The 13,430-nt window shown below is 37.2% G+C and overlaps 1 protein-coding gene across 2 annotated transcripts in view; it reads left to right on the plus strand.

Moving 5' to 3' along the window:
* The window catches only part of LOC117667014 (inner centromere protein-like), a 29,027-nt gene extending 16,087 nt beyond the window's left edge, over positions 1 to 12,940 (plus strand). For both annotated transcript variants that reach the window (XM_060687781.2, XM_060687780.2), the window contains exons 11-18: positions 868 to 977; positions 1,192 to 1,312; positions 2,470 to 2,556; positions 3,730 to 3,827; positions 4,210 to 4,291; positions 4,875 to 4,979; positions 10,550 to 10,709; positions 11,480 to 12,940. In XM_060687781.2, coding sequence (XP_060543764.2) covers positions 868 to 977; positions 1,192 to 1,312; positions 2,470 to 2,556; positions 3,730 to 3,827; positions 4,210 to 4,291; positions 4,875 to 4,979; positions 10,550 to 10,709; positions 11,480 to 11,694 — 978 coding nt within the window. In that variant the 3' untranslated portion in view covers positions 11,695 to 12,940. The remainder of the gene's footprint in view (positions 1 to 867; positions 978 to 1,191; positions 1,313 to 2,469; positions 2,557 to 3,729; positions 3,828 to 4,209; positions 4,292 to 4,874; positions 4,980 to 10,549; positions 10,710 to 11,479) is intronic.
* Positions 12,941 to 13,430: the final 490 nt, after the last annotated feature.

The raw sequence follows: 13,430 nt of genomic DNA on the forward strand, positions 1-13,430 counted from the left end.
AGAGAGAGAGATAAAATGAGATAAATATAAGAAAACTAGCTACTAATGATATTAACAATGATACAAATGTATTATTATAACACAGTTCTATGCTTAAAGAGTTAGAGTGAACACATTGATTCTATCAAATATTAGAAAATGGCACTATGAGAATAGAGGGATGTCCATTGAGGAGACCCGTAAGAGAAGCTGAATGTGGTCAACTCTGTTTCTCCCTACACCTGCCCCCTTCTCTCCCGTCCTCCTGGAGAAACCAAGTTGAAATAGACACCGGGGTGGGGGGGGGAGAGTAAGTCAACAAAGAAAGTCTCTTGTTTTGCCCAGGCCTACTTGAAACGTATCTGAAATTTCTTAAAAGTAGGGGTTGAGTATACAGTACTTTCAGTGCTGAAGTCCTTGCCTGCTATGTGTAGAGGATAATGAAGGTATTAATTCTGAGCCTGCTGCCATATTGCATTTTTCTAGTCTTTTGCTTCATCAATGTAGACAGGGCTGTTATTCAATCACACTGATAAATGAAATGAAATAGTCATTAGGCATTTGTGTTCCTGGAAGTTGATTTGTATTTTCTTTCCATGTTCGTTCTACAAAGGGGGAGTTTGTTGTAAGTAACTATCTTCCTTATTTTCTGGATTGTGATCCTAGTGCTTCAAATTGTTTAAAAACACTTAACTGCCCTAAAACCACTGTTCACTCTTATTTTGGAGATGGGTCATTCTGCACGTGCTGGTGTTTCATATTTGCACTGCCACATTTCCTTGGTGTGATTTAATCTGAATAGAAAAAATGGAAGAAAAAATAGTTGGCAATTGAGCAGCAAATGGTCACAGCAACTTCAGTTAATATAAATCTTCCTTAACATCTTAGGAAAAGGAGCGCCAGCGTCTGGAGAGTCTTCGAAAAAAACAAGAAGCAGAGCAACAGAGAAAGCAGAAAGTGGAGGAAGAAAAGAGACGTCGGTTGGAAGAGATAAAACTGTTAAGTACCAGTACCTGTTTATGCCCCCATGCAAAAAGGGATTACGCTAACAAATTTCTTTTAGCGATATTGTTGTTGTGTAGTGCAACTTTTGTAGACCGTGGACACTACAGGAACAGATACATGTTTATAAAAATAATAGCAAAATTACCCATTTTGTATTGTGAGCAATACAAAGAAACTTCAATGCTGTGCTTTCTACATATTACACAGAAAGCGTGAAGAGCGACTGCGAAAGGCATTGCAAGCTCGAGAACGAGTAGAGCAGATGGAAGAAGAAAAGAAGAAGAGAATGGAACAGAAATTTTCTCAGCTTGATGAAAGAAATGACAAGGTGAAAAATGGCCTGACAACAGACTGTCTTCATATATTAACAGTTGTCTTTTAGCATTTAATGTTCAAACATCATCTTAGGCCAGAAATCTAACAAAGAAGCAGCTGGTACATTGTGTTGGGTCGTTCCACTTATGCTATGCTTGAATGCATCCACAGAATGGGAAACCCACCATTTGTTGAGATAATCAGTTCCAATTTCAGTTTGCTGTTACTGTTAGGATGTTTTTTCTAATATTCAAAATTTCTTTCCTATAATTTAAATCCATTATTTTACATTCTGCATTGATAGAAAACAAACCATGACCTGTAACTCCTTTTCTACCAAGAAAATCACATGGAAGTAGCCATAAAACAACCTAGAGTTGAAGGAGACTTTATGTTAGCTTTTAATGCCCCTCTTGTCCTGAATCTATATTTCTTATAGCAATAGCACATAGACTTATATATTGCCCCATAGTGCTTTACAGCACTCTCTGAGTGGTTTACAGATTCAGCATTTTGCCCCCAACAATCTGGGTCTTCATTTTACCAATCTTAGAAGGATGGAAAGTTAAGTCAACCTTGAGCCTATTAGGCTGTTTGCCTGCAATACTGTATTCCAACCACTGTGCCATCAGCACTTGTTACGTAATGTACCTCACCAGTCTGTCAGCTCCAGTGTGCTGTCGGCATGGAGCTGCCATTCGTGGGGGGAGGAACGCACAAACCTCGTTTCAGCCCAGCATCTGCTTCGTCGAGCCTCCCAGGAACTGACAGGATTGGCGGGAGAGAATAGCTCGGGGGATGACATCATTATGGCCAGCCGGAAATAACAAGTGGATTAACTGTTTAGATGCTGGTTATAAATACTCGTGAGTTAACTGTTTAAATGCTGGTTGTAAATATCAAGAATTAAACATAAGCCAACTTCCGGATCACGTGGGAGGGAGCAGCGCGCATGATTGGTTGATAACTAATGGATAAATGGTGGTGGGAAGCACAGGGCAGTAGCCCTAACAAGATTTTCATCTGTGATTCTCAGTGAGTGCCAAGAAGTGATTAAACTAAGGTAGCAGCCATCCAGGTTTGTCTCCTTTTATTTCCTTCTGTTTGGAACCTGACACAGTCTTTAGCACAAAATAAAATAGATAGAATTTTAACAAGTTCTTTGCACAGATGCGAGAGGAGAAAACAGCAGAAGAAAAGGCAAAGAAAAAAATATCTATAAAGTCCGAAGTCCGAAAATCAAAATTTCCACAAATGGTAAGCACTATATTGACTTTCCAGTAAAATGGAATTATTGAGAAGGAGGCTCTGTATGCTACAGCTAGAATAGGAAAACTCCAAAGGGGCTTTAATCATGATTAAGAAGTAGTGTTTTTATTTATATATGATCAAAAGTATAAAAAGCCTTACAAATTGTTTAATTGCTGCCTGCTTGCTGTTAAACAATATCCAAACGGGATGAAGGATGAACAGATTGTATAAATAAGTGTACCCTGTTTCCCTGAAAATAAGACATCCCCTGATAACAAGCCCAATTGGGCTTTTGAGCCCAAGCGCTAAAATAAGCCCCCCCCCCGAATATAAGCCCTTCCCAAAAATATTTAAATGCATGCGCAGCCAGTCCCCGCCATTTCCTCTGGTTAGGGTTAGGGAGACAGAGCTGGAAATCAGGTAAGACAGCAAGAGGAGCCCCGTCTTGCTCCACACGTTCCAAAATAATAAGGCCAAGTGCTTATTTCGGGGTTCAAAAAAATATAAGACAAGCTCTTATTTTTGGGGAAACACGGTAGTTAACTTAGTGTAGCTTTTTAAAATTCAGTAGAATTGCTTTGTATCTCACATTCATGGACCCAAGCATTTCCATGTGTTTGGAGATAGAATAAATGTAGAATTTTCTAGTTGAGACACTATTTTCTTTGGGTCTTGAGGAATGGTAGAATATTCTGTTCTTGATGTGACAATATATATTGGTAAGATTTGAAAAATAGCTGTACCATCTCATTTCTAAAATTTGTTTTTAACATATATATATATTACTGCAACAAAAATTTTATATATATTTATATATATATATATATATATATATATATATATGTTTTCTCAGGTTTTCGCGGGTGTTTGTATGTAGGTCTTTGGTTATTCGGGTCTTCTCCCACGTAAAATTGGAAGTGTCTTGGCGACGTTTCGACGAAGTCTCATTCGCACCAGCCTGAAGATGACGAATGAGACTTCGTCGAAACGTCGCCAAGACACTTCCAATTTTACGTGGGAGAAGACCCGAATAACCAAAGACCTACATATATATCAACATAATATTGTAAGTGTTCTTGTTTTTCCACATATATTTCCGTGGTTGTTTGTGTGTGTGTATGTGTGTATATATGTATTTTTGCAAGTATGAAAGACATTGATTCTCTATGCTGGTTTCAGGAAGAAGGGCCAAAACTTCAAGAACATCCAGAAAAATGGAGAACAGTTGGAGAGATTAAGAAAATGCTGGAAATCAATAGTACAAGACAAGAAAAGGGGTGAGAATTTTGTTTCCTTAATGCTATAAACTGCCCAGAGTTGTTCCAATTCAAGATGGGTGGCAAATTAATTAATTAAATAAATAAACAGTCAATCAATCAATCAATCTCTGAAGGTTTAAACTATGGGTAAGTCAAAATTCAAGGAATTACAGGAGACACAAAAACAATCAAAATTGAAAATGATGAACCAAATAATCAACTCTGAAATGATGTTACTTCCTTTGAAGGTAACATCCAGGAAAGCTATTCACATTTGTGGAAAGTTTGCATTCCCAACCCACTTTTTTTGGCAAGGGTTTCACAGTGATCCCAGGGGAATTTACTCCCAAGCAATCAGTGCACTGCAAGTATTTGTGAATTAACTCAGCTTTGTTTTTAGGCACCAAAGGCATCAAGATAAAGAGAAGTTGGTGAAAATTCAGGAACTCACTGTAGTTAAGGAAGAGGAAGAAAATGTAAAGGTATGATCACTTACTGAAAAGCCAATATTGGGAGGGGGGAATAAGGTCAAGCAAGCTTTTGCCAGCAAATAATATTTTCAGCTGCATTTCCAAAATATATGGCTTCCGTTTCTCTCTTCCGCTTTGTTTGTGTCTGAAAGGAATGACAAGTTTGCATGTCACTTACTATTCTAGATTTTTAAGGGCGATAACAGATTGTTAATCACACATTTCCTCATGTGATTTATGGAAAATGAAATTATATACACTTAAAGCAGATTATACAACTGTAGTTGGTTTTGCCCTAGGACTAGGAAAAAGGCAGTGGTTATAACTGTAGTCCTTCTTGACATACAAACAATAATTATGATGGAAGAGAATGGGGCAAATGTTGGATTTCACTGTGTGTTTCTTTAGTCAGGTAGCAAATAAAGCAAAAAAGAAAAATCTGAGGACTCATTAATGGATTACTTTAATGGAGATCTAAGAAGAAAATGGTTCTAAAGAATAGATAGATTGGCATATGTTGTTTTTGTGTGAAATTACTACTGCAAAATAATTACATTGGTTGGCCTGGTAACTAAGAGTCTTCTCTGGTTAATAGGAAGAAAAGAATCCTGCCTCACTGGCTCAGCTGCAGCAGGACAAGACAGCTGTGCAGGTGGAAAATGCCCCTGCTGCATGTGGGTGGCTGAATATAACTGCTCAGGTGAGTAGGAACTATTTTGCAGGCTTCTTCTGCAAGATGAGAAATGATTGAGGCCTGCAGTCAGTTATTTAAGTCTTCCCACATTTGCAAATTGCTATGGCAGAAATATGACTTGACATCCTCTTCATCTCTTCCTGATATGTTTCCATGATGTTGCCTTTAATTTTTTCCCAAACCATGAAAAAGATTGACCTGGGTACAATATTCATAAGTGACTTGGTGATGAAGTCATCTATTCAAGCACTGCCTAAAGCAGGACTGTCAAACTCCTGGCTCATGGGCCGGACGCTTCACGCATTGGCCATGCCCACGCCCGGTTTAACGAAGGGGAAAAAAGTCCTGATATGTTTCCATGATGTTGCCTTTAATTTTTTCCCAAACCATGAAAAAGATTGACACTGTCGTGACAACGTGAGTTTGACACTCCTGGCCTAAAGAAAGTTTCAAGGTATATTGAATCTATTAGGCTTTGCCACTACTGTGACTCCTTGAAAGGAAATCAGATGGCTGCAATAACTTGAGATAGAATAACAGAATTGAAAGGGATCTTGGAGGTCTTCTAGTCCAACCCCCTGCTCAAGCAGGAGACCCTATACCCGTGATGGCGAACCTATGGCACATGTGCCACAGGTGGCACGCGGAGCTATATCGGTGAGCATGCAAGTGTTGCCGTAGCTCAGCTCTGGCGCGCATGTGTGCGCCGGCCAGCTGATTTTCGGGCCTTCCGGGCCCACTGGAAGTCGGGAAACAGGCTTCCCCAGGCTCCTAGAAAGGCTCTGGAGCCTGGGGACGCCGAAAAACAGGCCTTTCAGTCCCACCGGAAGTTGGCAAATGGGCCGTTTCCAGCCTCCGGGGGAAGGCTGTGGAGAAAGCCTCTGGAGCCTGGGGAGGGTGAAAAACGGGTGTACAGGGCCCACCGTGCCATTGCGTGCCAAAAGCGGGGGGAGCGCAGGGGTGTCATGCGTGCATATGTGGGGGGCAGGGCGCACTGAATTATGGATGTGGGCGCAACCCCGCTGCACGCCCACCGCTTTTGGCACATGACGGCAAAAAGGTTAGCCATCACTGCCCTATACCATTTCAGACAAATGGTTGTGCAGTCTCTTATTGAAAACCTCTAGTGATGGAACACCCACAATTTCTGAAGACAAGGGAGAAGGCATTTTAACTCTCTTCTTGCCAACCAAATTTACCAAACTTTGCTGTAGGAGAAGGACAGCAGAACCTGAGGGTGGAGTCAAGAGAGGAATCAACCTGAAGTTGTTACGTTCCCAAGATTAATGTCAGGCATGAAGATTCAAGACCACACCTTAGGGTTCATATATGCTGATTTATTACTCATATCTATACAGAAGAATCTAGTCAACTAACGGTCAGCACTAAATTTGTGCTAGATAAGAGTTAATGAATTCAAAAGCAGTTGGACTTCAACCACTTGTAGGAATGGAATGACTCCAAGTTGATTCCTCCCCTGACTACACCTTCAGGTTCTGTGTGGTATTCTCCTATATATGGTGCATCTCTGGGATGCAGATTGGGAATCTGGGCTACATTCTACCAACAAATTGAATCAGAATCAGAATCGAACTGGAAGGGACCTTGGAGATCTTCTAGTCCAACCCCCTGCTCAAGCAGGAGATACTATACTATTTCAGACAAGTGGCTGTCCAGTCTTTTCTTAAAAACCTCCAGTGATGAAGCACGTACAACTTCTGAAGGCAAGCTGTTCCACCGGTTAATTGTTCTCACTATTAAAAAGTTTCTCCTTAATTCCAGATTGCTTCTCTCCTTGATTAGTTTCCATCCATTGTTTCTTGTCTTGCCTTCTGGTGCTTTGGAAAATAAGTTAACCCTCTCTTCTTTGAGGCAGCCCCTCAAATACTGGAATACTGCTCTCATGTCCCTCTAGTCCTTCTTTTCTCTAGACTAGCCAAACCCATTTCCTTCAACCATTCTTCATACATTTTTGTCTCCAGGCCTTTAATCATCTTAGTTGCTCTTCTTTGCACTTTTTCCAAAGTCTCAACATATTTTTTGTAATGTGGTGACCAAAACTGGATGCAATATTCCAGGTGTGGTCTTACTAAGAATTTATAAAGTGGTACTAATACTTTACATGATTTTGATTCTATGCCTCTGTTTATTCACCAAGGATTGTATTAGCTTTTTTGGCTGCCGCCGTACACTCCTGGATCACGTTTAAGTGATTGTCCATTAGGACTCCAAGGTCCCTCTCACAGTTACTGTTTTTGAGCCAGGTTTCACCTAATCTGTACTTGTACCTTTGGTTTTTCCTGCCTAGGTGTAAAACCTTGGTTTTCTCCATATTAAATGTCATGCTGTTGGATAGGGCCCATTGTTAAGTCTGTCAAGATCTTCCTGAGCTTGTCTTCTGGGGTATTGGCTATTCCTGCCAGCTTTGTGTCATCTGCAAATTTGATGAATTCCCCTTCTATTCCCTCATCTATATCATTTATGAAGATATTGAAGAGTACTGGGCCTAAGATGGAACCTTGTGGTACTCCACTTCTTACTTCCCTCCATGTAGATGTAGTACCATTAAGGACTGCTCACTGAATATGGTTTTTCAGCCAGTTACAAATACATCTGGTGGTGATGCTGTCTATCCCACATTTTTCTAGTTTACCAAGAAGTAGGTTGTGGCCTACTTTGTCGAAAGTCTTGCTGAAGACTAAGTATACTATCAGGATCAGGATCGTAAAAGGAAGACATATTGCTGTCTACCCAAGAATGGGCAAAGAACATTTTTACTCAGCAGTAGAGAAAGATCTGTAAACTGTATGTAAAAAGTATTGACATTGTCCAAGGCCTGGAATAATTTTCTGCTTCTAAATTAGAGGGACACTTCTGTCCCTCTGCTTTCAGATAGACAAATATCATTGAAAGTTATCTTGTGTAATTGCTTTCTTTCCTTTGTATGTTTTGTCATCACTCAGATACTTTCTGACATAAGGTGTTGCTTCTAGAGTTCCATACATTCTTTCTCCCTGAAATGTCAGTAGCTTTGCTGTTGAATGAATATTGAATATTTCCATCAGTTAACTTTATTTTTCAAAATATGTAGTTCCCCATGCTTAATTTGGCCATCTTTGATATACTTTCTTTAGTGACTTCTTTGATTTAAATCTTATATTGAGCACTTCCTGGACTACATGCCTTCTGCAAAATGTTATCCACCTGAATGCAGGGGAGGAATTTCAGTGCTATAAGCAATTGTAGGTTCTGCAATATTGTATATGATCACAAGAGGGCATAGGAACATGGTGTATGAAGTTCACTGATTGCTCTGTTAAAGGGAAGGGTTATTGTGCTCAGTATAGTTGCTCTGTGAGACATAAGCTGTATTTTCTAATGTAGTCCCATTTTAAGTAACCATATATGTTCATATAATTATAATGATATCCACAAGTGTCTATGAAAGAATTTTCTGATATTGCTATTTTGAAATTTCAAATAATTTTTAAAAGGCATTTTGCTTGGAGACTAAAAATCTGGGTTTAAATTGCTCTGTCATAGCTGGATTTATTTTAATGTGTTGTTATACAAAGGACTTCAGCATTTGCAAGCTAAACATTAATCTTCCAGTTCTGTGGAAAGTGCAACAGAAGATAAAGGGCTGAAAGGATTGAACATAAACACGAGTAAGAGAATTAAAAGAAAAAAAAAACTTTGGGCTTACTGTTTCACATTCAAACATCTTCATTTTAGCTAAGCTATTGCTAATCAGTACAAGATAAAGCTTAGAATGTTTGAAGTATAAATGTCCAAGATCTTAGACAAACTCAATTTAAAATATTCCTTGATAATAAAGTCTTACAAACTTTAGACACACGTTTATTAAAATTTCAGCAAAATAAAATATTGGAGTATATTAAAAATATCTTAGCATACTGTAGCATTTGCTAATTTTTATTTATTTATTTATTTTTTAAATTTGATTTATATGCCGCCCTTCTCCGGAGACTCAGGGCGGCTTACAATGCGTTAAGTAATTAAATCACTGGCACATTTTAATAGAAATGCTTATGAAAATATTTGCTTGTCACAGCAATCTAAGCCACAGAACAAGAAATTTGTACTGTCCTTTTTTTATAAAGTTCAGCAAAGTTCTCTTTAAAATAGTTATTTACTTCATTCATTCTCATGTTTGGCCAACTGTTATGAACAAATATCCAAAGATAACACTGTAATATTTCCAAAATTGTTAAATGTTTGTGCAATATTTTTATTGATATTGTGTATGCACCAAATTCCTTGAACTATTTGGAATGCTATTTGTTGTTGCATCAAAATTGTTATAAGATTTTGGAGAGAATTCCTACTTTACCACTCAAATTGATTAGCAGTAGCTATCAGAGCCTTTGTTTGTAAGATGTACACTGGATGCAATTGGAATGATTTTTTACCACCCACAGAGAATAGAAAAACAGCTTTTGTTTTGGAAGTAAAAGCTTCTTGTAAAGGTTATAAATGCCCCAAATTCTGCCAGTGATCACATGATATATGAACATAGCTGCAACCCTGAATGCTTGTGGAAGATTATTTAGCAGTTCAAAAAATCTGTTACTTTTTGTTCTCCCTCAGTTTGTCTATTCAAATTATCTTCCTTATCTAGATCTGACCTTATGAAAACCCTATGAAAATATCTCTTTCAAGAATGGTTGCAATAGAAACCTAGAGCACTTTATTTCTTAAAAATTAGAATATGCCCACCAATATTTTGCAGCTTATACTAGTTTTAAAAGCAAGATGAGTTTTTAGACAGGCATGTACATTTAACTTGAGTACTAAAGAATCTACAAATTTATCAACATATGACAGTGGTTATAGCTTGAATACCTAAAAAAAAGAGGTAGCAGATACTAGACTTTAAGAAGTGAGATAGTAATAATAACAACTAGATTCAGTTCCTGTTCCCCAATGGATCCCATGTTTTTAGATGGGCTGGTCAAAAATTTGATTAAAAATACCTATCAGGATTTTAGTAAGAGAGCCTAGAGTTATTATTTCAGCCATTTAAGGAGGAAGAGACATTATTATGATGGGTTTCTTAGTTTGTGAAGTGTGTTGAAGCAAAGTTAGTGCTGGTACATAAACCAGCCAAAATTATGTAGTCATTTGTTCTTTTTTAATACAATTGTTTCCATTTGACATATTCAAATAGAAAATTTGCCTCTACCCACTGTCATCCCCTTACTTTATTTTTAGAAACTTGCAGAGCTGAATCATTTGGGTTCTGTGGTTCAGTCATCTGCCTCTTTCTACTTATTTTTTAGACAGTAAATATTTACTATTGATTTTACTGTATATTGTTGGCATAAAGAGCTTCAAATTCTGTTATTCATTTGTCTATAAACACATCTGGAGAACAACAACCTTTCCATAATCTTTGTGTATATAAAGTCACAATGTAACTTTTAGCTGCTGCTTCCATGAAAAAGTTATGCATAAATTTTGGAAAAGCAAGCAGGGTAGTCACAAAGAGCCACTGTTGATAACTGCTGTGTTTGTAACATTAATTTATGCATTCAACCTTGCCTGTATTTTAGAAATCTTATAGTAGTACTTCCAACCGAGTGGATGCCCAAGGTCTGAAAGATACAAAGTCTCTCAAAGTCAATCTGAATGACTATGGAATGGATCTGAATAGCGACGATTCCACTGATGATGAAAGTCAGCCTCGCAAACCCATCCCCTTGTGGGCCAATGGTATATATGCGTTTTTCAGAATTACATATTGCAGCATATCTTGTATCTTTTATCTTACTATTATGATAAGAATAAAAGAAGGAAAAAATAGAGCCAGTCAAAGTTCAGTAAATAATGATATGAAACAGTGATGCTGATGATTGGAAACTGTATTTTTTTTCCATAGTGCCATCCTTTTTAGGCCACTAACAAATTTATGTCTTTGTCGTTGAGTTGGAGTGACAAACTTTGTTTGTTTGCTGCAGACCAATTGATTATTATTAGAATTGCTGGAGGAACTTCACATTCTGGCCATTTTATACAGGTAGTCCTTGACTTAACAGCCATAACTGAGCCCAAAATTTCTGTTGCTAAGTGAGAGAGTTAAGTGAATTTTGTCCCATTTTATGACTTGCTTGCCACATTTGTTAAGTGAATCACTGCAGTCGTTAAGTTAGTAACAATGTTGTTAAGTGAAGCTGGATTCCCCATTGACTTGGTTTGTCAGATGGTTGCAAAAGGTCATGTGACCCCCGAGATGATGCAACCGTCATAAATGAGTTAGTTGCCAAGGGTTCATATTTTGATCACGTGACCATGAGAATGCTGCAATGGTCATATGTGTGAAAAAGTCATAAGTCACTTTTTCCAGTGTCGTCGTAATTTTGAATGGTGGTCACTAAACAAAAGGTTGTAGGCCAAGGACTACCTATACATCCTAGAAGTACTTTGGCTGGAGATGTGTTGCTACCTGAAGAATTACTCACGTATGAAAATGGTTATTTCCTCAGGGGTTCAACTTAACGAAGCTGTTACATACCAGTACTACAATCCTCCAGATATCAACAGGTTATTTGGTCACATACTAAGCCCTAAACTAGAGGATATCTTCTATAAAAGTAAGCCAAGGTATTTCAAGCGTACAAGTTCGGCTGTGTGGCAATCGCCACCTCTTCCAGGATCCAAACCAGCACTCCGGATGTCCAACAGCATGAAAAAATACTGAAATTATTTCTTGTCTAGCTATAGTTATGTTGCATTTGTAAACCATTTTAGTATTTTATATGTTGTATAATAAAGGTTGAAATGTTATATCTATCTATCTTTAGTATGTCAGGTAACTATGATAATTTGCTTCATATTTTGTTCCAAGGGATTCATCATATTTTCTAGCATTTGTAGTAATGGGGAAAATTAACAGTAATCATAATCTGATATATTGCTGGTTGGTCTTTTCATGATGCCACCCAATACTTAAAGATTCTTATCTTTGAGAACTGATAGTTACACTAATTGTAAGTGTTTCTACCAAGCCATCTTGGATGATTTATTTCTGTTTTCTAATTCTGTTCTGGTTTATGCATATTAAACCCAATGTTTTATAATTAGATCAATGCATATAGATTCACTTCTCTAAAAGGATACACTTTTCTGTTATGTGACAGACAAAATTGCATAGATTCACAAAAAAATAACTAAAATATTTTGCTTGTTTTCTAGAAAGACATTTACATTTCATGATTACAGTACTTGCCTTGTCATAAAGATGTAGTATATATATTTAATTGAAATAACCTATATCTAATATATGATCATTAGTGTTTGCTGTATGTTTCAATGTGCAAAGAGATTGAAGATTTTGCTGCTAGCATCTTGATTTGTAAATCCTATTTTCTTCTCTTTGTGTCAGCAATGAAGAGTTGTGCATTCAATGTTTTAAGTATGGGGTAGCTTCTGCCCCCCGAGATTTTAATAATCGTTCTTTTGATTTCATTTTTGAGGAAATAAATTTTGGGGTTGTTTCATAATCAAGGAGAGGAAGGATCCTTTCAAAATGAAAAATCATCCTACATCATGTAAGAATCAACATACTTTAATTAGTACCTTCTCAGCAATTATACATAAAATATACCCAAATTTGAGAGGTCCAATTCAAATAATATAGGCAACTCTTAGTTTAAAAAAATATTGAACCAAGATATTACTACTTACTGTTCCACAGGGAAAGTGAATCCTGGAGTTGATAGAATTAATGGGAGCAGATTTTCATTGTATCTTCTTCTTTTTTTTTTTTTTTTTGGTTTTGTTGAAGACAGGGACAGACAATCTTCATTTTTTCTGTGTCTTTTAAACAGCTTTGAAATTAATGGATTAAAGACATAAATAATATATATGTCTGCATGATAAATATAAATGAGATATTTAGGCATAAATAAAGATGAAGGAGATATGGAAGTCTTTAATTCCCTTCAGTTTGCATCCCTCTCTTATTTTGTTTTTCAGCCATTCATACTAATCTTTATAACTTGTATCAGAATAGATTTCTTTGGTTTTCCCTGTTCCAATTTGGATATGCTTAACAGCAAAGCAGAAGGAAGAAAAATCTGAAACTGCGTAATGATGGGAAACTGTTTGGTAATTCTGGAAGGGAGGAAAGAGACAAAAAAAACACACCTTGTTCAAGACTGCCTACTAGGATCATGAGTCACCTCAAACATCAATTTTTTAAAAAATCCATTCCAACTCAGCATCTTTTATTTGCATAAATTTGAGACTTTATGGCCATAATGTAATTTAGTCTGTATTTAAGACTTCACATGTTGACTCAAGATGGATTGTGTTTCTTTGTACTTTTACCAATTGCATAATTGTGGTGGAGGAAGTGTTTGTTTTTGGTATATGAGCAAAATGGACATGGCATCTAGTATTTAATTATCATTTGGTACATAACACAGCAATCCA

Source organism: Pantherophis guttatus, chromosome 1 (genome assembly GCF_059756535.1).
Source record: "Pantherophis guttatus breed Tessera chromosome 1, ASM5975653v1, whole genome shotgun sequence".
NCBI lineage: Eukaryota > Metazoa > Chordata > Lepidosauria > Squamata > Colubridae > Pantherophis > Pantherophis guttatus.